Here is a 24,890-nt window from a genome sequence, read left to right on the forward strand (position 1 = left end):
TTCCCCAGATCTCAATCCAATCGAGCATCTGTGGGATGTGCTGGACAAACTAGTCCGATCCATGGAGGCCCCAATTCGCAATTTACAGGACTTAAAGGTTCTGCTGCTAAAGTCTTAGTGCCAGATACCACAACACATTTTCAGAGGTCAAGTGGAGTCCATGCCTCGATGGGTCAGGGCTGTTTGGGTGGCAAAAGGGGGACCTACACAATATTAGGCAGGTGGTCTTAATGTTATGGGTGATCGGTGTGTGAAGCTCTTCTGTACAGAGGAATGGGCTAAAGTTCCTCCAAGCCGATGTGCAGGACTGATCAACAGTTACCAGAAACGTTTATTGCAGTTATTGCTGCACAAGGGGTTACACCAGATAATGAAAGTTAAGGTGAACATACTTTTGCCACTCACAGATATGTCAGATATTTATTTCTTTAATACATAAATGACCAAGTATAATATTTTTGTTTCATTTGTTTAATTGGGCTCTCTTTATCTACTTTTAGGACTTTGTAAATCTGATGTTTTAGGTCATATTTATGCAGAAATATAGACAATTTTAAAGGATACACAAACTTTTGAGAACAACTGCATACGCATTAGAACAGTGTGGGAAGCTGGCAGTGACCTCCTGTGCTATGTTGTAATCACTATAATATTATTTTCTTCTTTAATGTGTATGTGACCAATAAAAGTGAAACTCCAATTTAACTGTTAAGTCTAATTGAACCATTCTTTGCAAATAAAGGTTATAAAGAGGATGACTGAGGTGAGGTAGATGGTGAAGAAAGCAGTGTTGATGCGCCGAGCCAATGTTGTCCAATAGCCAGATTTCCTTTCACTGCAGTTGTTGACGAGGAACGCTAGCATCCGCTCTGCTGCCCTCAGGTTGTCCAGAATCAACAACAGCACACCAGACTCTTCCTGTGCTGTTACACCACCAATTACCTGGATATTTACAACAGGAGATCATTATTAGTACTATTAATGCTAGGGTGGAGCTACCTTCCTTCTAAATTCCGTGGGAATTTAGCTCAGCTATTATCACAGCAGTCTATAAAACCCCACAGGCGGATAAAACGTGCGCATTGGAAGTCCTATATAGACAGGGTGACCAGATCTCAGTTTTTCCCGGGACATGTATTTCAGTCCGTTTTCAGTTGTCCTTACTTATTTTGAAAAAATATCCTGTCTTATCACTTGGTCCTATTTTTTTATTGGTCCGATCTACTGCCAATTCAAATGTGACAGGTTGTCAAGATTTTTCAGAGCTTAGTGTGTTCATGTTATATGGAGTACAAACACTCTTTTGTTGTTGTTTCAATCCAATTAATTAATTTTTCACGTATGCAAAATAACCAGAGAGATGCAATGTGTTGTTCTGAGTGAAACGCCCTTTTGTTGCTTCAAACCTATTCATATGGTACAAACACAATAAACTGTATTTGCAGTCGTCCTGTTCCCTTTGCAGAAAAACATCCCCAAAGAATGATGTTTCCACCTCCATGCTTAACGGTTGGGATGGTGTTCTTGGGGTTGTACTCATCCTTCTTCTTCCTCCAAACACGGCGAGTGGAGTTTAGTCCAAAAAGCTCTATTTTTGTCCATGACAGCGTTGTTGTCGTCACGTCCTGGCTGTGCCCCTAGCCATCTCTGCGCTGGGCTCGGGGCATAGCCAGGACAGGACAGGAGGTGGCATCTAGCCACCTCTAATCCTTTTTGGTCTCCCCAATTGGAGGCAGGTGGTGGTCATTGCCTCCAATTGGGGACCCTATTTAAGTTCATTGTGTTGGCCATGCTGATGTGGTTCATTTTGGTTTTTCCCCTGTTGAAGAATACCCACGTCACTGGTTGCTGCGGTTTGTTTTGTTTGATTCTTTCTGTTATTAAATATGGATTATTTGAACAACTTCAGCTCTGCGCCTGTGTCCTACCACAACCTTGTACGTGACAGTTGTGTGTTACTAATGGTTTTCTTTGAGACTGTGGTCCTAGCTCTCTTCAGGTCATTGACCAGGTCCTGCCGTGTAGTTCTGGGCTGATCCCTCACCTTCCTCATGATCATTGATGCCCCACGAGGTGAGCATGGAGCACCAGACCGAGGGAGATTGGCCGTCATCTTGAACTTCTTCCATTTTCTAATTATTGCCCCATCAGTTGTTACCTTCTCTCCAAGCTGCTTGCCTATTGTCCTGTAGCCCATCCCAGCCTTGTGCAGGTCTACAATTTTATCCCTGATGTCCTTACACAGCTCTCTGGTCTTGGCCATTGTGGAGAGGTTGGAGTCTGTTTGATTATGTGGACAGGTGTCTTTTACACAGGTAACACATTCAAACAGTTGGAGTTAATACAGGTAATGAGTAGAGAACAGAAGGGCTTCTTAAAGACAAACTAACAGGTCTGTGAGAGCCAGAATTCTTACTGGTTGGTAGGTGATCAAATATTTATGTCATGCAATAAAACATTTATACAGTTAATTACTTGAAAAATCATACAATGTGATTTTTGGGATTTTTTATTTTTAGATTCCGTCTCTCACAGTTGAAGTGTACCTATGATAAAAATTACAGACCTCTACATGCTTTGTAAGTATGAAACCTGCAATGTCAGCAGTGTATCAAATACTTGTTCTCCCCACTGTATCTGACTGTATGTGTGTAAAAACGTTAAGAGAGGAAACATTTTATTTGAAGTTAGTTGTTTGCCAAAGCTAAACTCAATCTAAATTAATGTTTGCTTATCGAGTGAGGGTCACTTCAAAATCTGACGCCCAACTCAATTTCTAAATTATATATTGTCTATTCTAACTCTCAAAGTTAACATTAGTCTGGCTAAGTTGCCCGTTCCTAATTTAATTAATGTGACATTTAAGTGAAATTTGAGACAACCATAATGAAATAAGCAACCTAACCTCTTCTGCAACAGGCAGTGGGTCACATGGAGTTTCTCTTTCAGCCACAGCAAAGACACAGCACCCCAACCTCTTCTCCTCTGAAACAAATACACAGCACTGTCACTAACATTGTCAACTGAAGCACTAGTAGGTTCAAATTAAAGGAAATAAGCACCAGTCACTAGAAAGGCACTTTTGTTGGTGGCATACCTGGACCGCAGGTGTGACTGCCGGTTTGGTTTTGATCCCACTCCTGGTGGACAGAGTCTCTTTCAATCAGATGAGTCACAATGATGGTCTCAAACAGGCTTAGCAACAGGAAGGCAAAGATAACTATACAATAGGTTGCTGCAAGTTAGAAAACATGCACACCAGACAATATTACTAAACACGCCATAACATATTTGTTGGACAAATTATTTGTCTTTTGTGAGTGTGCACATGGGTTGAGTTAAAAGCGAAAATCAAACTTCAACTGACTAGGGACATTTAATCTTAATTCTGTGCATAACAGTGTATAAACAAATAAAATGAAAATAATATTTCACATGCTTAATTAAAAGCTGTAGATTAACAGTGAAGTGCTTTCTTAGTTGATCTTTTTTTAAAAACACAGTAAAGTAATTCTAAACATAAGAAATTGTAGCACAAGGAATATACAGCTCTGGAAAAAATTAAGAGACCACTTAAAAACACTTAAATCAGTATCTCTACATGTACAGTGAGTGAAAAAAGTATTTGATCCCCTGCTGATATTATCACCTTCTCACCAAGCTGCTTAGCGATGTTCTTGTAGCCCATTCCAGCCTTGTGTAATTCTACAATCTTGGACAGCTCTTTGGTCTTGGCCATGGTGGTGAGTTTGGAATCTGATTGATTGACTGCTTCCGTGGACAGCTGTCTTTTACACAGGTAACAAGTTGCAATTTGGAGTATTCCCTTTAAAATACTTATTTGACCGCCTCTAAAAATACTTATTTCACTCATTAAAATGCAAATCAATTGATAACATTTTTGCCATGCATATTTCTGGATTTTTTTGTTGTTAATCTGTCTCTCACTGTTCAAATAAACCTACCATTAAAATTATAGACTGATCATTTCTTTGTCAGTGGACAAATGTAAATAATCAGCAGGAGATCAAATACTTTTCCTGTTAAATTCCAACACAAGCACACCTCATTTTACATAATGAGGTACTGTTAGGTGATTACCTGAACCTAATCTAATTTAACAAGAAAACCACTGCTTTGGTCATCACTATCCTCTTGTAATAGGACCAGCTGGATGGCAAAAACAGTGCAAGTAGTTCCTCAAAGGTAATTAGAATAAAAAAACAACTATTCAGCATGGAGGATCGATGATGATCTGGGGATGCTTCAGCAAGGCTGGAATATGGCAGATTTGTCTTTGTGGATGCATGAATCAAGCCAAGTACAAGGTTATCCTGGAACACCTGCTTCTTTCTGCTCTGACAATGTTCCCCAACTCTGAGAATTGTTTTTTTCAGCAGGAAAATGCTCCATGCCACACAGCCAGGTCAATCATGGTGTGGATGGAAAACCACCCAGATCAAGACCCTGTCATGGCCAGCCCAATCTCCAGACCTGAACCCCATTGAAAACCTCTGGAATTTGATCAAGAGGAAGATGGATGGTCACACGCCATCAAACAAAGCAAATACTTGAATATTTGTGCCAGGAGTGGCATAAAGTCACCCAACAGCAATGTGACAGACTGGTGGAGAGCATGCCAAGACGCATGACATATGTAATAAAGAATCTGGGTTATTCAACCAAATACTGATTTCTGAACTCTTCCTAAGAAAAATGAATATTAATTTATTTTCTTTGCATTATCTTTTTTGGTTATTTTGACCAGTTTTTTTTTTTCTGCAATTAAATACTCTAAATGACAATACTTTTACTTGGAATTTGGGAGTTATGTTGTCAGTAGTTAGAATAAATAGAATAAAACAAAAAAGGTTCATTTTACTAAAACACATACCTATGAATAGCAAAACCAGAAAAACTGGTATCTTAATTTTTTTCCATTGGTATCTTAATTTTTTCTAAAGCGGTACATGCACACAAATAATAATATTAACAAATACATGAAACAGTATGAATGTTTATGCCAGTGTGTAACCTATGAGAGGGCTCCGGTTTGACATTGAGGGCAGTATATCATTGAGGATGAGCAGGAGAACAGAAATGGCCAGCAACACAGTGACCTTAAAACCCAACTTCTCCCCACGCTGGTCTGAGATCAGGAAGGAGGCAAGGTCCAGACAAAGGAAGAACAGGATGGGAATCAGGAAGTTGGTGATGTGAAGTAGGGGCCTCCTTTTCATGGTGATCTAAAAATAGGTCCAGGAAGAAGGATTGGAAAAATATCGATCCTGCTTTAAATTACATTTAGCCTGTAAATACACCATATTACGTTTATAAGTGATACATAATTGTGTTACGATTCATTTGTCATGATTTATAGAGGGTTAATAAATATGGCATAATCACCAATATCAAATGTAACTAAATGACTAGTTATGTTGAATAGAAAATCAATCTGTGCTCTATAAGGGAGGACATAAGCACTGAATAGTTAAGGCTATATTTCAAATTGCAGCATTAAAATGTATTTCCAACACTGTTAAAGCATTGCAAGGTTGTGCCACCATTGATTGTAATTTATTCATGCAAAAAAGTGTCAGCAAAAATCATATACAGCAAAAGGAGTTGGTATAACCTTTTAAAAATATAAACTGAGGTCTGGTCAGAGTCAGCCATGCAGGGTAAAGCTAGGATCAAGCGCACATGTAAGAGTTCACAAACTCAAAGGTAACAATTACTGAATGTTTATTTCAAACCATTTCAGTAACTTCACAGCAATTGCAAGCTAGAGGTATGTAACTGATGTTTGATTGCTAGCTGGATTTATATACCCAGTTTTAGATAGCTAGCTGTCATTAAATGGATAACTAGTATTAGATTGCAACCTAGCTAGCGTTTGAGTTTGTAATTAAAATAAAACTGCTTTTTTGAAAGCTACACCCTCCTACTTCGATGACTTTTCCTAAATAGGTGTACTTTACAATGTTCCATTGTCAGAATTCTAAACTCACAAACGGAAAACTATTTCGAGACTATTTACCTGTTTGTTTTTTTTAACTTGACCACATATATATGCATCACACGTTACCATTTTTCAATAGAAGATTCAAATTGTTGTGTAGGCTAATTCATCAAATTTATATCGAAAATATCAAAAATGTAAAATATTTATTTAACAAAATACAAACAAAATACCAGACATTCTTTACCAATGGCCAACTACCAATTCAACAAAGATATTACACGTTACTGTTTATCTTAGGTGAGAAAGAAAGAAAAAAATCACCTATCATCTGAGTTTTCTCAGCTTATTTTACTGAAGATTAGCTTAATACATTTGTAGAATCTTAAATAATTATTCACGAAACTAAATACTAATGATCACCAATTATCAATTCAGCAAAAAAAAAAAAAAATATTTGGAGAGTTTGGAGAGAAAGAGAAACAAAATTGCATGCACATCCTATCATCTCTCTTTGAATTTTCTCTTATTTTACTGAAGATTAAGATTCTACAAATGTATTATGCTAAATAATAATTATTATTATGAGCCGCCACGTTCAATGCCTGAGCCTCCAAGCAAAAAAAAAAAATGAACTAACAGCGACCGCAAATGCCACTGCAAGACAGTAGTGCAATCCTTTGATTATCCTTTTACTCTCCTAATTGATTTTACATTTTTCCTTTTCATTATTCATGTATGTCATTGTGTGGTAAGCAAGGACACTGTGCACAGTGACACAGTCTAGAACTGATACAACAGAAAAAAAAAAAAAACACACATGGACAACTAGCAGAGAAAAACAAAAACAAGGGCAGTTACAGGTTGTTTTAGTGAGGATCCGGTGTGCATAATGATGGGAAGTCTGAGGTAATGTGATGAGGAACAGGTCTGCGTAATAGTGGAGAGTCCGGGGGGTTCCGTGAATGCGGATATCCTTTGATTGTTGCAAAGTGTTGGATAATGTCTCTTATTTTACCTTGTACATTATCAAAATGAAAATGCAAGATTTCAACAAGAAAGATTATTTTTTGAGACAAAGCCAAGGCATTTTCCATCATCATTTAACTTGATTTGAGACTTTTAAGGTTGGAATCAACATGGGGTATTTACAACTAGCAATTACAAGGTCATCTTTTCACTGAACTGTATAATATTCAATGTTATGTGCAACTGTATTCCTGTAATTTATAAATCTTTAAGTACTAACCATTATCAGTTAGGTTTAGGGTGATGCATTAGGGCTAGGATAAGTTTAAACACAAATGTTAGGTCCAGACATCCTCTGAAGTATGCTATATGACTATATAAGTATGTGGACACCCCTACTAATTATTGAGATCAGGTTCTTCAGTCACACCCATTGCTCACAGGTGCATAAAATCCAGCTCAGTGTCTTTAAACATGGCAGTGTTGTAGGATGCCACCTTTTCCACAAGTTAGTTTGTGAAAGTTCTGCCCTACTAGATCTGACCCGGTCAACTGTAAGTGCCATAATTGTGAAATAGGAGCCTCTAGGAGCAACAACAGCCAAACTATGAAGTGGTAGACCATGCAAACTCACACAGAGGGGTAGAAAAATCTGTTGCATCACTCGCCAGAGTTCCAAACTGCCTCTGGAAGCAACATCAGCACAAGAACTGTGAGTCTGGAGTTTCACGAAATCAGTTTCCATGGCAAAGCAGCGGTGCGCAAGCCTCACATCAACAAGCGCAATACCAAGTGTTGGCTGGATTGGTGAAAATAATTCTGCTTTACCACTGGAAAGGTGTTCTCGGGGGTGAGGAATCACACTTAACCATCTGGCAGTCTAATGGACAAATCTGGGTGTGGCGGATACCAGGAGAACGCTACTTACCAGAATTCATAGCGCCTACAGGAAATTTTGGTGGAGGAGGCATAATGGTCTGGGACTGTTTGTCAGGGTTTGGGGCTAGGCCCCTTAGTTCCAGTGAAGGGTCATCTTAATGCTACAGGATACAAATACATTTTAGACAACTGAGTGTATCCAACTTTGTGGCAACAGTTTGGGGAATTCCCTTTCCTGATCCAGCATGACTGTGCCCCTGTGCACAAAGAATGGTCCATAAAGACATTGTTGGAAAAGGTAGAGCCCTTGCCTCAACCCCATTGAACACCTTTGGGATGAATCGGAATGGCGATTGCAAGCCAGGCCTACTTGTCCAACATCAGTGCCTGACCTCACAAGTGCACTTCTGGCTGAATGGGTTTAGATTTTCGCAGACACACTCAGACATCTTGCGAAAAGCTCCCAGAAAAGTGGCGGGCTGTGATAGCTGCAAAAGGGGGGCCAACTCCATGTAAGTGCCCATGGTTTTAAAATGAGATGTCAAACAACCTCACAGGTGTGATAATCAGGTGTCAACATACTTTTGGTCATATAGTGTATAGTAACCTATAGCAGATCTGACATTAAGGATCTTTTGAGGACGGCCATTCAAAAAATATATGTATATTAGGGTTAAGGTACATTTATTACATTATTGCCCTATAAATAGCCTGGGAGGAAGAGATGCCTCCCAAGCTGAGAAACTCTGCCCAATCTTGTGCATCAGCCAATCATACAGCTCAGGGTTAAGATAACATTTTCACAGATCTTTGTAATGGTATGGGTAATCACATAGCTGTAAACCGGATGTATTTGGATTGTAATATATATATATATATATATATATATATATATATATATATATATATATATATATATTTACAAAGGCTCAAAAAAAAGGAGGGAACACTTAAATCACACATCAGGGCCCTGTTTCCCAAAGCACTAAGATGATCGTAATATGCACATAAGTGCCTCGTTATTTTATTATGTGGGTTTCCCGAATGCATTGTTACTTAAGTGGCAAGTAACATCGCTCGATAATTAACGAGTGCTCCGGACCACTCATTAGTCCATCTTAACCGAACTTAACCGGCACTTTACTGTTCTTGTGAAATAGCGCCTCCCTAAACATGCGTGGAGTGATCGCAAACTGTTAATATTAAGGCAATAAAAAAAAATCAAAACAGTTTTGTTTAGACCAATTTATTTAGGCTAGACAAATTATTTAATAAGCGTGTGAGTGGATGTGAATGTAATTTAATGCAACTGTCAACTGAGAATAAAGAAAAACTTACCTAAAACAAGAAATAATGAAGAAAAAGGGTTCAAAACTATCTTTCATGTGTTTGAACACCCACATTGTAGGCTACAGTCTTTGATAGATAGGTGCTGGTGCCTCTAACTCGTCAAGAATTACATTAATTTCTTCTGTTCTGAGTGCTTGTTTTCTCTTGGGTTCCATTTAGAATGGATTTTTCCAATGATGCTTTATATTCCCATTTAACAGATCATGTGTCGATTGCTATGTGACTTAAGTATTTCTAGTATTATAGTAATTATGTATATTTATAGCTACCAGAGGAACACATTTTTTGATGTTGTGGTCGATTTCCGGAGATATGATTTTGATGGGCTGATGTCCATCCCATTAGTTAGATATGTTTCATCCACACTAAATTTCAATACTTTTTAGAGTTTTACATTTCCCGGTTTGAAGGGGCCAACACGACAACATCATCCGCAAAGAGCAGAGACGAAATCGTGTGGTCCCCAAACCTGACACCCTCCGGCCCCTGGCTGCGCCTAGAAATTCTGTCCATAAAAATTACAAACAGAACCGGCGACAAAAGGCAGCCCTGCCGGAGTCCAACATGCACTGGAAACAAGTCTGACTTACTGCCGGCAATGCGGACCAAGCTCCTGCTTCGGTCGTACAGGGACCTGACAGCCCTTAGCAAAGGACCTAGGACCCCATATTCCCAAAGCACTCTCCACAGGATGCCGCGAGGGACACAGTCGAATGCCGTCTCCAAATCCACAAAACACATGTGGATTGGTTGGGCAAACTCCCATGAACCCTCCAGCACCCTGTAAAGGGTATAGAGCTGGTCCAGTGTTCCACGGCCCAGACGAAAACCACACTGTTCCTCCTGAATCCGAGGTTCTACTCTCGGCCGTATTCTCCTCTCCAGTACCCTGGCATAGACTTTCCCGGGGAGGCTGAGAAGTGTGATCCCCCTGTAGTTGGAACACACCCTCCGGTCCCCCTTCTTAAAAAGAGGGACCACCACCCCGGTCTGCCATCCCAGAGGCACTGTCCCCGACCGCCACGCGATGTTGCATGAATTTCATCACGACAAATCATAATGTGACTCAGTAGTGTGTATGGCCCTCTCGTGCCTGTATGCACTCCCAACAACTTGTGGGAATGCTGATGATGAGACAGCGGATGGAGTCCTGGAGGATCAGGGCATGAGTAAACACCTGGACATGAGGCCAGGCATTGTCCTGCACTAGTGTAAGGTCTGACGAGGAGTCTAAGGATTTCATCCCGGTACCTAGCATCAGTCAGGGTACCATTGGATAGCACATGGAGGTCTTTGCGACCCTCCAAGGATATGACTCCCCAGACCATCACTGACCCACCGCCAAACCGGACATGCTGGATGATGTTGCAGGCAGCATAACGTTCACCACGGTGTCTCACATATGCTCAGTCTGAACCTGCTCTCATCTGTGAAGAGAACGAGGCGCCAGTGGTGGACCTGCCAATTCTGGTGTTCTCTGCCGAATACCAATCAAGCTGCACGGTGCTGGGTTGGGAGCACAGGGCCCACAAGAGGACATCAGACCCTCATGTCACCTTCAGTTCGGTCAGAAACATGCACACCTGTAGCCTGCTGGAGGCCATTTCGAAGGGGTCTGGCAGTGCTCCTCCTTATCCTCCTCGTACAAAAGAGCAGTTACCAGTCTTCCTGCTGGGTTGATGCCCTTCTACAGCCCTGTCCAGCTCTCCTTGTAAAATGGCTTGTCTCCCGGTATCTCATCCATGCTCTTGAGAGACACAGTAAAACTTGCGACAGCACGTATGGATGTACCATCCCGGAGGAGCTGGACTGCCTGTTCAACCTGAATGGGCTGCACGTACTGCCTCATGCTACCAGTAGTGACAAGGACACAAAAAAAACCACAAAACTAGAGAGGATTTAGTCAGGAAAGAAAAGGAGAGAGCAGTTGTCTGTGGCGACCACCTGCAAAAACATTCCCTTTTTGGGGGTTGTCTTGCTGTTGCCTCTCCAGTGAACCTGTTGTCATTTTCATTTGCATCATATCAGGTGACATTAATTCACAATCCCCAAGATGTCTGAGTTCCTGACTGGACAGACTGATATCTCTTAAGTTTCATTGAATTGGTATTATATTGTGATGATTACATGTTCCCTGTATACTGCTCCCATTTTTGTGAGCAGTATACAGTATCTCACAAATGTGAGTACACCCCTCACATTTTTGTAAATATTTGATTATATCTTTGTGTGACAACACAGGTTGCCACTGGAGTCCTCTTCCATGACGACATCACAGAGTTGGTGGATGTTAGAGACCTTGCGCTCCTCCACCTTCCGTTTGAGGATGCTCCGCAGATGCTCAATAGGGTTTAGGTCTGGAGACATGCTTGGCCAGTCCATCACCTTTACCCTCAGCTTCTTTAGCAAGGCAGTGGTCATCTTGTAGGTGTGTTTAGGGTTGTTATTATGTTGGAATACTGCCCTGCGGCCCAGTCTACGAAGGGATGGGATCATGCTCTGCTTCAGTATGTCGCAGTACATGTTGGCATTCACGGTTGCCGGCACTGTAGCTCCCCAATGCCGGCAGCACTCCAGCAGCCCCAGACCATGACACCCCTACCACCATGCTTGACTGTAGGCAAGACACACTTGTCTTTGTACTCCTTAGTCTACTTGTTTGTCCTTAGTCTGCTTGTTTTCAGCAAACTATTTGCGGTCTTTCTGTGCATCATCTTTAGAAGAGGCTTCCTTCTGGGACGACAGCCATGCAGACCAATTTGATGCAGTGCACGGCGTATGGTCAGAGCACTGACAGGCTGACCCCCCACCCCTTCAACCTCTGCAGCAATGCTGGCAGCATTCATACGTCTATTTCCCAAAGACGTCCTCTGGATATGACGCTGAGCATGTGCACTCAACTTCTTTGGTCAACCAATGGCGAGCTCTGTTCTGAGTGGAATCTTTATGTAGAGCAACAATTTTTGAGATTCCTCAGAGAGTTCTTTGCCATGAGGTGCCATGTTGAACTTCCAGTGACCAGTATGAGGGAGTGTGAGAGCGATAACACCAAATCTAACACACCTGCTCCCCATTCACACCTGAGACCTTGTAACATTAACAAGTCACATGACATCGGGGAGGGAAAATGGCTAATCGGGCCCAATTTGTAAATTTTCACTTAGGTGTTTACTCACTTTGTTGCTAGCAGTTTAGACATGAATGGCTGTGTATTGAGTTATTTTGAGGGGACAGCAAATGTATACTGTTAAACAAGCTGTACACTCCCTATTTTACATTGTAGCAAAGTGTCATTTCCTCAGTGTTGTCACATGAAAAGATATGATCAAAAATTTGCTAAATTGTGAGGGTGTAATCCCTTTTGTGAGATACGCACCCTGTTTCCAAAAAAGTTGGGACACGGCAAAATGCAAAGAATCATAACGCAATGATGCGCAAATCATTTAAAACCTATATTCAATAGATACTAGTACAAAGACAACATATCAAATGTTACAAATGTTAGAAATGTTATTATTTCTCGGAAAATACATGCTCAATTTGAATTTGATCCCTCTGAACCATAGTTGAACAAGCATGTGTGTAGGGGGGTGTTCAGACGCACAGTGTAGGAGATCGTATCCCACTCCCCGCCTTCAAAGATTAATTTGCCCCTAGAGACGGTCATGTCCAGGAACTCCCACTCTCCTTGGGTCTGCATGACCTCACGAGAAGCCTGGGTGGCCCGGGATGAGTTGGAGAAAGGGATGAGTTGGATGTCAGCCACTGATGGAAGGAAAGGAAAGTGAGAGAGTGGTGTGTATGTGCATTCATGCACCAACATCTGCTGGTAAAAATTAAGGCAAGTAACTGCCTTAATTTTGTTCCTGTTCTACCTCCCGGATGTGAGCCAGGTGACCCTTTCATGAATAATATTTATATTTCACAGATTTCGCCCATTCACATCTCAGTTATAGTGCTCCTGTGTCCTGCTAAATAAAACTCCCTTTATAAAAAGGATACTATTAGGGAAGAGTAGTAATTCTGTTTATAGTTCAATGACTGTACCCCTCTGTGTGACATTTTGTTTCCTGCAAGTCAAGCTCTGTTGCATACCAATAATTCCAATGTTACAGGCTTTTGGATGCATATACAGAACTACTAAATTATGTTATTGTTAAAGTATGGCACAATTATATCCTGCAGAGACAGTATGAGAGATTTTGTAAAATAAGGTCAATTATGATTTCCTATTGTCTGGTATTAAGGTTATTTTTGAATATGTGACTAGAACTGTTTCTAGAACATTGCATTTGTCCAAACCCATTTTAAGGTGCATGGAGTTGCCATGACTAGCACCTGTGATGTATTTAGGGTTAATTGCTATGCTTAAAGACAGAATGAAGTATTCAGATGTTTAATCCGCCAACAATTTGGTGACTAGTAAGATGCTTTAGCCTCTAGGCCACCTAAGTTACAGAAACAATGTTAAACAAACAACAGTGCTAGGAGCTTGTATATTTGAATTAAAGGATAACTACACATCTAAATGTATTCACTTTTTATACAGTTATATGGTACTGTACATCATGCTTTACCACTATCATATTAAGATGTTCTGCAACAAATAGCAATACTCTATATTTCAAATCTAATGTAGGAACTGCATGCCATGTCCCTTTTTGTCCAGGATATACACACATTTCTTCCTTTCCCTTAAATCCCTGTACACACAGAAATGTAAAGTATACACTTACCCGTATGTATGACGGAGCTGAATGTGATGTTACATTTCTGTGTGTCAAAGGGGAACTTGTGGATGTCCATCTTGCAGGTGCTGACAACTTTCATGGCTTCCTCTTTTGATATCATCCCATCATGGCTCACATACAGGTATGGGCTGGGAGGGTAGGGATCCATCTCTGTCCTGAGACAAAATTTTTAAAAATCATCCAGAATGGTGTAACAGTCTAAGCAACTGTTTTTATCTGTCCATATTATGCAAATACCTGACACAATTGTTTGCCAACATTTTTATATTGCTCTACAGTTAAGATAACCAATGTTTATTTATTAATATTTGGGATATGTTGTAGTGAAGCACTTTTTGGATTGATGTTTTTTTGCGTTACTATCAAAATTAATTGCGGAAGGGGTAATTTAACTGCCATTGGATTAAATACTTACTTCTGGTCTCTTGGGTATTATAGCATTTCTATATTATCGCTCAAATATCAAGTCAGGTTTAATACGATGATGTCAAGTAGACATAGTGTAATATATTGCCTGGCTTAGGCATACACTGCAAAAAATGTTTCCTCAAAAATCTGCAAAAAGCAATGTTGCTAATAACAAGAATCTGGAAAATTCTGAAATCAAGATACATAGTCTAATTCAGTGTTCTTCACAAATTTTCCAATGGGGGCCACTTTGGCTCCACAAAATAATCCAACCCTTGGTGAAATGGTGGACACATCATGGGCCACACAGATGGCCACCAGAGGCATTCCAGAGAGGTTCAGTCTTTCAGAAGTAAAGATGGGAAGGGGTTTACCACTCCATGAAAGACTATGCAGGCAAATAGTGCATCAATTTAAGAATAATGTTTCTCAACATACAATTGCAAAGAATTTGGGGATCTCATCATCTACAGTATATCATTAAAAGATTCAGAGAATCCAGAGAAAACTGTGTAAGTAAAGGACAAGGCCAAAAACCAATATTGGTTAGCTGTCATCTTCGGGCCCTCAGGTGGCACTACATGAAAAACAGACATGATTCTGAAATGGACATACAGTTAGGTCCAGGAAATAATTGGACACTGACATAAGTTTTGTTATATTGGCTGGATACAAAAATATATTCAAGTTACAGTTAAATAATGAATATGGGCTTCAAGTGCAGTCTCTTAGCTTTTAGGGTGTTCACATCCAATTTGGAGGAAGAATTTAGCAGTTACAGCTCTTTAACATTAGAACAGCCAGGCCTTTTTGACCCCGCAGTTACCGCCAGAGCCGAACGCCGTTTGGCGTCATTAGCATACGAATGGTCCTGTGGAAGATAAATTAATTATGCATATATATTTTTACGGTGGCCCACGGATGCACAACACAACAACATTAACGATGCAAACAAAAGTTGAAAACACTACAACATTAACACAAAACATAACAATATTAGTGATGCATACAAAAGTTGAAAACACAACAACATTTACAGTGGGGAGTACTGATCATGAGGAAGGTGAGGGATCAGTCCAGAACTACATGGCAGGACCTGGTCAATGACCTGAAGAGAGCTGGGACCACAATCTCAAAGAAAACCATTAGTAACACACTACGCCGTCATGGATTAAAATCCTGCAGCGCACGCATGGTCCCCCTGCTCAAGCCAGCGCATGTCCAGGCCATTCTGAAGTTTGTCAATGACCATCTGGAAGATCCAGAGGAGGAATGGGAGATGATGTGTTCTGATGAGACAAAAATAGAGCTTTTTGGTCTAAACTCCACTCGCCGTGTTTGGAGTTAGAAGAAGGATGAGTACCACCCCAAGAACACCATCCCAAACGTGAAGCATGGAGGTGGAAACATCATCCTTTGGGGATGCTTTTCTGCAAAGGGGACAGGACGACTGCACCGTACATTAAATTGAGAGACAGACTTTTCTGTAAGTAAGAATTTGTGGTCAGCCTTCTCTCTAATAGTCTTTGAAACCTGAAGATCTTCATATATCCTCTCAACTAGAATGTCCTCCTGAACACAGATGACAAAGTTACACCAGCTACAACCTGTTTGAAGGATTTGACTTGGCACCAGCCAGTAGTAGTGATTGTTTTGGGCACTGTTAAGACTCACAAGTGTGCTTTGATTGTGCCAACATTGTTCTGTCTCTGTGTAGCAAGAGTGTTGAGTAGTGAAGAAGTGTGCCGTCTGGCTGACCAACCAGGTGGTTGCACATAGCACATCCTGCAACTCCGGAGCAGTGGCTTCGAACAACTATCACTGGTACAGAGTGCTTTAACATCTATGAAGTGAAGAAAAATTATAAGTGCAGAAATGAAAAGCACATGTAATTTACAAAGCGGCGAGTACAAGCGGCTGAAATGTGTTTTCTCAGAAGGGTGGCTGGCTTCTCCCTTAGGGATAAGGTGAGAAGCTCAGCCATCCGTGAGGAACTCGGAGTAGAGCCGCTGCTCCTTTGCGTCAAAAGGAGCCAGTTGAGGTGGTTCGGGCATCTGGTAAGGATGCCCCCAGGACGTCTCCCTAGGGAGGTGTTCCCAGGCACGTCCAGCTGAGAGGAGACCTCGGGGTAGGCCCAGGACTAGGTGGACAGATTATATTTCGACACTGGCCTGGGAACGCCTCAGGATCCCCCAGTCAGAGCTGGCAAATGTGGCTCGGGAAAGGGAAGTTTGGGGTCCCCTGCTGGAGCTGCTGCCCCCGCGACCTGATACCGGATAAGCAGATGAAGATGAGATGTAATTTACCACAATGTATCCAGGTTAGGACTGACAAGGTGCACAACTCAGGCCCTCAAGGTAGGCCATAAAGACAACTGGAGCAGATTAAAGGTTTTGTTGCTTGTTCAACAACCCTCAGTTATGTATACTCATGAGAGTGATATGATAATCTAGTGATAAGATTAAAGGTAAACACTGTCTCCTACGTACAGTGCATATAAAAAGTCTACCAAACCCTGTTAAAATGACAGGTTCATGTGATGTAAAAGAATGAGACAAAGATAAATCATATCAGAACTTTTTCCACCTTTAATGTGACCTATAACGTGAACAATTTAATTGAAAAACAAACTGAAATCTTTGAGGGAAAAAAATTCAAATGGAAAACTCATAATAACCTGGTTGTGCACACCCTTAAACTAATACTTTGTTGAAGCACCTTTTGATTTTATTACAGCACTCAGTTTTTTTGGGTAGGAGTCTATTAGCATGGCACATCTTGACATGGCATTATTTGCCCACCCTTTTTTGCAAAAGCACTCCAAATCTGTCAGATTGCGAGGACATCTCCTGTGCACAGCCCTCTTCAGATCACCCCACAGATGTTCAACTGGATTCAGGTCTGGGCTCTGGCTGGGCCATTCCAAAACGTTAATCTTCTTCTGGTAAAGCCATGCTCTTGTGGATTTGGATGCGTGCTTTGGGTCGTTGTCATGCTGAAATGTGAACTTCCTCTTTATCTTCAGCTTTCTAACGGATGCCTGAAGGTTTTGTGTCAAAATTGCCTGGTATTTGGAACTGTTCATAATTCTCGCCACCCTGACTAAAGTCCCGGTTCCAGCCGAAGAAAAACAGCCCCAAAGCATGATACTGCCACCACCATGCATCACTGTGGGTATGGTGTTCCTTGGGTGATGTGCAGTGTTGTTTTGCGCCAAACATACCTTTTGGAATTATGAAACATTGGTTTCATCAGACCATAACAAATTTTCCCAGGTGCTTTTGGGAGACTTGATGTTTGTTTTTGCAAACTTCAGCCAGGCTTGGATGTTTTTCTTTGTAAGAAAAACGTGCTACCCTACCCCATAGCCCATTCATATGAAGAATACTGGAGACTGTTGTCACATGTAGCACACAGCCAGTACTTGCCAGAAATTCCTGCAGTTCCTTTAATGTTGCTGTAGGGCTCTTGGAAGCCTCCCTGACCAGTTTTCTTCTTGTCTTTTCATCAATTTTGGAGGGATGTCCAGTTCTTGGTAATGTCGCTGTTGTGACATATACTCACCTAAAGGATTATTAGGAACACCATACTAATACTGTGTTTGACCCCCTTTCGCCTTCAGAACTGCCTTAATTCTACGTGGCATTGATTCAACAAGGTGCTGAAAGCATTCTTTAGAAATGTTGGCTCATATTGATAGGATAGCATCTTGCAGTTGATGGAGATTTGTGGAATGCACATCCAGGGCACGAAGCTCCCGTTCCACCACATCCCAAAGATGCTCTATTGGCTTGAGATCTGGTGACTGTGGGGGCCATTTCAGTACAGTGATCAGTACATGTTCAAGAAACCAATTTGAAATGATTCGAGCATTGTGACATGGTGCATTATCCTGCTGGAAGTAGCCATCAGAGGATGGGTACATGGTGGTCATAAAGGGATGGACATGATCAGAAACAATGCTCAGGTAGGCCGTGGCATTTAAACAATGCCCAATTGGCACTAAGGGGCCTAAAATGTGCCAAGAAAACATCCCCCACACCATTACACCACCACCACCAGTGTCACCGAACCCCATGTCACAGCCCCAAGGTCTTACGCTGCTATATTATTGTGCTGTCTTATGTCCTCCTAAGTTTTAAAACGGCAGGAGGTTCTGGCCCACACCTGAGGAGTACCTGGCTTGAAAGACCCGTTGCTGTCCCTGCCCAAAGTCCTCCTGGTTGTGTTTCAGATCAAGACGACACCTGACGATTTCAGCTGCCATTGTGCTGACACCTCCCCGGTGTTGTCCCCGTCCTTGCGCATCTGGTCATGCTTCCAACCTAGACTAAGTTTAAATAGCCTCTGGACTCAGCCCACATGCATTTATTAATTATTACAATTTGTACTCTTAATATGTTCACCCGGTACAGCCAGAAGAGGACTAGTCACCCCTCTGAGCCTGGGTCCTCTCTAGGTTTCATCAAAAATGTTGGCCTTCTTAGGGAGTTTTTCCTAGCCACTGAAATTCAACACTACTGTTGTTTGCTCCTTGGGGTTTAAGGCCGGGTGTTTTGTAAAAGCACTTTGACAATTGCTGATGTAAAAAGGGCTTTATAAATAAATTTGATTGATCAACACTAAGTGGCATGGGCTGTTGGCGGATTAAGTCAAAAAAAAAAAAGGGTTAACAAAACAGATAAATAGTCTCTAAATATTTTCTGTTCGTCAGTTTAGAATTCAACAATGTGATATAGGCTTATTTAGGAAAAGTCATGGAAGGAGGAGGGTATAGCTTTCAAAATGTCAGTTTTATTTTAATGACAAACTCAAAAGCGTAGGCATTTGGCGGATCTAGTGTTAATAGGTAGCCACCTCTTTTTCAAGGGACCAAAAGTAATTGGACAATTGACTCAAAAGCTGTTTCATGGACATTATTTCATCAATTAAGCAGGTTAAAGTTCTGGAGTTTATTCCAGTTGGCATTCACATTTTGAAACTGCTGCTGTGAACACACAACATGCGGTCAAAGGAGGTCTCGATGGAAGTGAAACAGGCCATCCTTAGGCTGCAAAAAAATATATATTGCAGGAATATTAAGAGTGGCAAAATCAACAGTTTGGTACAATGTGAGAAAAAAACAGAAACAGAAAGATGAATTCTGAAGTGTATAGGGATATATTGTCTGCTCAGATTCAGCCAAATTCAGCAAAGTTGATTGGACGGCGCTTCACTTTATAGATGGACAATGACCCAAAACATACTGCGAATGCAACCCAGGAGTTTTTTATGGCTAAGAAGTGGAATATTCTGCAATGGTCAAGTCAATCACCTGATCTCAACCCAATGTTAGAAATCGGCGGTTACGTATAGTGGTAAAATAATGTAGAACCCGTATCAAATCGAGGGAGAAGTTCGCTCAAGTTTATTGGAGAATTGCAGCACAGATGTCATTCGGTGAACGTTCCAGTATCTTCTCACTGTAATGTTGGTTACAAGCTGATATATACACTGAAGGCGTTTCTATCTAGCAAAGACCATGTTTTTAGAAGTCAACCCCCCCTGCCATATGGCCATCGTAAACATTCCTCTGGTCATTCAAGCACAACCTACAGAGAGATAACCTAAACAGAGATGTTTCTGTTGTTCTCCTTATCTAGGCACATTCCCTTCCAATGAAAATTGTAATTGTTAATGCCCAGATTCCACACTCCCCCCTTGTCAATATAGAAAAACAAGACATATTGATAACACAAAAAAGAAAAAAACAACATAACCCACAATTAACTGCAAGGGTAAGGCACTAAAACATAGTCCAAAAGAGAAAAATTACACAAAAAACAAAACAGAATGATTTGGACGGAAGCGGTCGAGAACAGCACAGTCACGCAGAGGAGCACAAGGGCAGCCATCACACAACAAGCAACCTCGGCGAGAGCACAGACCACAAACAGAGGGGAGGACACCACAAAGGTGGTCATCCTGCAACCGACACCCCCCTGGTGAACACCACCTACAAACATCATAGGGGCATGGTAGATGTGAATGGGGACGCAGTTCCGACATGACAGCACGACGGACACGAGCAGCAAGACACCGAGAGACACAGCAACGGAACAACTGGAAAAGGAGGCAAAAGACCATCACACACGCAACGATAGGAGCGAGGAGCTTAAACAGGAATGTGCCCCATTTACCAAAAACTGAGGACAACCATGCCATAAGCCCCATATCATCGAAGTTGTAATTACGAAATTTAGCACCCTCCTCTCTGATCTTACCAGCCAGATCCAAAACCCCATCTGTCTCATCAGGAATATACGTACAACATTCCGTACCTATAACTGCACATGTACCCCCCTGCGCCGCCAACAAGTAATCCAAAGCCACACGATTCTGCATCGCCACAGTACGCATGGCCACCAGTTCCGCTGACATTCCCGTAAAGCCATCAGCAGTCAAATTAGCTAAGGCCTCCAAGGAACTGGCCATGTTGATCACTTCCCGAGCCAATTTGGCCGTACCATAGGAAGGAAAAGCTATGGCAAAGAATCGCTCAGACTCAGAGATACTTCGCCTATGTAACTTGGCAAACGGAGGTTCCAAACTATGTCTAATATGAGGGACCACATATCCCAGATAACACGAACCCATCCAGAAAGGAGGTAACATGGCATAGGCATTAGGGCCACTGATAAAATAAGTACCATTCGGTGCAACCATTCCAGTAGACCCGATGTTACCCAGAGCGTTGGCATGGAAGGCTGCAACAGATCCATTACTGAGAGTCAGATTGGCAGACATTGTACATAAAGAAAACTCGCTACCATCGCAAGCAGAAAGGTCAGCAATCTGACTACACTGACTCCAGCCCACCCTGACAAACATAGACATCCACTGTCGACGTAATGCAGCAGACGGTGTCCTTTCAATGCACAACCATCCATCCGGTGGTCTTGTGACCACTAGACGTGGAGGTAGGCCTAAAAACGAAACGCTTGTAGTGTTAAATGGAGGCAGGTATGCAACCAGCCACGACTCTACCTCTACACCTAAACTGTCAATATAGGTCTGAATAGTAGGACACCCTGGACTAGAGACATCCTTGTAACAAATGTCAGTGGAGTCAGCCCCTCTATAACCAATGGCTGGACCCCAATTGTTAGACATGACTCTCTTGAACCAATCGGCATGTTTCCAAACACCCAACATTTCACTCTGAGTAAACGGAATGACACCTAAGGGAATACCACCTATAGCTGTGAAGGGAGTGTGGGTACACACCCAGCAGCTGCTTTGATTTACCGTCTGTGCATACTTCAACGACAGTGCTAAAAATGTGTTGATACCGAAATGCCCATCCACATGACTAGAAGCACTGATGTCCCCTGCAGACCCAACCACTCCTGTCATTAAAAATATCAGAAAACACAACATCATTGACAAATTAATACAAATGAATTACAAAATAAGAAAATCAAAAGAAAACAAATATCACAATGACGAAATAATCAAGATCACAAATGTCCTTTTGCAAGATGCTTAGTAATGACATAAGAAAAAATCAACTACACCATTCACGCTATAGATTCTACAAACTACAACAGCAATTTAATGTCCAGTCACATTATCTGTAGCTACAGATGGTTCGATCTGTCCAGTGGTCAGTGAGACTGTGGTTGGCGTGTCTCGAATGTTGCCTTCATCAGATGCCATGTAGTTCTCCCGGAGTATCAATGTGTGGTTGGCTGACACATCCACGTCACCTGTAATGACAAAAGAAAAGGTGAGAGTATAACGTCCTCACTTACACATATGCATGCTTTACAATAGAGAATCTACTGTTTTGACGTTGGCAGTGGGACATCAAAAGACATCAGTATCTGATTCCTTTATGATGTGTCTTCACCCGAGATAGGCCCCCGACCACCTGGTGCGATCGGTTCTGTAGTCTCTAGGCTCTGCTCTTCGTCAGAGGTATGTGATACAACCCTACAATGTGTAGCATGTATCCATCTATCTTTCCCCTGTACCTTTACTGCAGACCGTGTGACCAGTAAGACCTGATAAGGACCCTCCCATTTGGCTCCTAATGTGTCAGTAACATGTTTCTTCACCATAACCCACTGCCCTGGCACTATATCATGGCCTCCTTCTGGGACTTCTCCCCATGCATCTCTAACCTGGCGTTCCGCTCCTTTAACTGCCTCTGTGAGTGTCATGCAGTAATTAAGGAGTGCATCGCTCATGAGATGTATGTCAGCTTTTCTTAAGTCCACAGCGACTGGCAGAGACATTGGTCGTCCAGTGATGACCTCAAATGGACTTAACCCTGTGGTTTTGTTGTGAGTAGCTCTTATGCTGCAGAGAACAGTAGGGAGTGCATCTGGCCATTTCACTCCTTCTTGGTGCATTTTTGAAAGTCTCTCTTTCAGTACACGATTGCACCGTTCAACCTGTCCACTCGACTGGGGATGGTATGGACAGTGCACTCTCCAGTCCACATTCATCAGCCGAGACACTTCTTGGCACACTTTTCCTGTAAAGTGTGTCCCTTGGTCAGAATCAATTTGTTCTGGTAATCCCCACCGGGGAATTATTTCCTGAACTAATATTGTTGCTGTGTGATGTGCCGTTCCTTTCTTGGTCGGGTATGCTTCTACCCAACGTGAAAACCGATCCACTATCACCAACACGTCTTCATAACCTTTACTCTTGGGTAAAGTGATGTAGTCAATTTGCAGATGTCTGAATGGCCCCGCTGGGGCAGGTGCTCGACGTGTCTGCACCTTCACTCTCCCATGCGAGTTGTTTTTCATACAGGTAAGGCATCCTTTTACAGTGGCTTCTATTTCTCTTCTTGCTTTCGGATTCCACCATTTGCCTATGAACCTGTTTAGGACTTTGTCAGTCCCTATGTGTCCCACAGAATGTATCTGTGCGGTAAGGTATGGGAGTAATGCGTTTGGTGCTACCCATCGATGATTGTATTTCCACACACCCTCTCCATCCATTTTGCATCCAGCAGACATCCACTCCCAGACTTCATCCTTTGGAGCGCTGTCTTGCATTTCTCTGATATGTGTCAGTGTATCCATTACATATCGTCGAACATGTTTTGGTGGGGTTGGTGTTCTCTTTGCTGCTGCTTTAGCAGCTCTGTCCGCTAGGTCGTTGCCTTTGCTTTCCTCCGTGAGGATTTTTCCATGAGCCTTCGTCTTCAGAATGGCTACTTGTGCTGGTAACTGGAGAGCTTCTAGCAGCGCCAACACTTCAGGTCCATTTCGAACAGGTGTTCCCAGTGATGTCAGGAAACCCCTGTTTCTCCATATCTTTCCAAAATCATGTGTTACACCAAAAGCATATCTCGAGTCTGTATATATGTTAGCTGTTTTCCCTTCAGCATATCTACAGGCCTCTGTTAATGCTACTAGTTCTGCCACCTGCGCAGATGTTCCTGCTGGTAAGATTCCTGAGGCAACAACATCTGTTACTGTAGTCACTGCCCATCCAGCCTTCCTTTCTCCCCCCTCCACAATGCTGGAGCCATCAGTAAACAGTACGTGGTCCGGGTTCACAAGAGGATGTAGGGCTGTGAACTCGTCAGCAAGCTGATCCAAAACCAGCTCTGTGCAATCATGGTCCAGCAATGTGGGATCTGAAGGAAGCAACAACGTGGCAGGGTTTGTGGGCGTGCCACGCTGAATAACAATGTTGGGTGCTTCTAGGACAGTAGACCACTTGTTCCACCGGGCGGCAGTAACCTGAGCTTCACGATTCATCGTGAGGAGAGTATGCACGGCATGTGGACACTTGATTATAAGTTGTTGGTCAAGGACTAGTGATGCCACCATTGAAACTGCAAGGTATGTGGCTTGCATCGCTCTCAGGCAGGGGCCCCATCCCAGGGCCACATCATCCAATTTCTTGGAATAATAACCCACTGGTTTCAGACGGTCGCCGTGGTCCTGAGTGAGAACTGATGTCATGTAGCCATCCTTCTCAGCCACGAAAAGAGTAAACGGCTGCCCTGTATCAGGGATCCCCAATGCTGGGACCATCGACAGTGCTTTCTTCAATGCAATGAATGCGTTTCTCTGTTGATCAGAGAACTGGACAGGGTCCCTGGATTGTGGGTCACCCTTCAAGAGATCATTGAGTGGTTGTGCTATTTCAGCAAATGAGTCCACCCAACACCTGTTGTAGTTACACAGTCCCATAAAGGAACGTAGTTCTCTTATGGTGGTGGGTTCTTTGACAGTCTGAATGGCTGTTGTGCGGCTTTGTGTTATTTCCCTTTTCCCCTGAGAAATCAGTTGGCCCAAGTAAACAACCTGGGACTGCACGAGTTGTGCTTTGTCAGGGCTGGCTTTGTGCCCTTTTTCACTGAGGAAGTCAAGCAAAATTTGTAGGTCTCGCCCATGAGTCAACTCATCTTCTGAAGCCAATAAAATGTCGTCCACATATTGTATGACAACGGAAGACATTGGAGGCAAATCCTGGAGATGTCTCCGCAATGCCTGGTGGTAGATGGAGGGGCTATTGTGTAGTCCCTGCGGAAGACGGGTCCATTGATACTGCTGACCATC

The 24,890-nt window shown here is 42.3% G+C and overlaps 1 protein-coding gene across 1 annotated transcript in view; it reads right to left on the reverse strand.

Annotated features, from left to right (window-relative positions):
• Nucleotides 1-668: 668 nt before the first annotated feature.
• LOC105030788 (5-hydroxytryptamine receptor 3A-like) overlaps nt 669-24,890 on the reverse strand; it is a 58,636-nt gene continuing 34,414 nt past the window's right edge. Inside the window, exons 4-9 of the mRNA XM_020044460.2 lie at nt 13,897-14,066; nt 12,765-12,925; nt 5,036-5,246; nt 3,098-3,235; nt 2,906-2,985; nt 669-942 (exon numbers count right to left, since the gene is read on the reverse strand). Of these exons, the coding sequence (XP_019900019.1) occupies nt 715-942; nt 2,906-2,985; nt 3,098-3,235; nt 5,036-5,246; nt 12,765-12,925; nt 13,897-14,066 (988 nt within the window). The 3' untranslated portion in view covers nt 669-714. The remainder of the gene's footprint in view (nt 943-2,905; nt 2,986-3,097; nt 3,236-5,035; nt 5,247-12,764; nt 12,926-13,896; nt 14,067-24,890) is intronic.

This window comes from Esox lucius, chromosome 9 (assembly GCF_011004845.1).
Source record: "Esox lucius isolate fEsoLuc1 chromosome 9, fEsoLuc1.pri, whole genome shotgun sequence".
NCBI classification, from domain to species: Eukaryota; Metazoa; Chordata; class Actinopteri; order Esociformes; family Esocidae; genus Esox; species Esox lucius.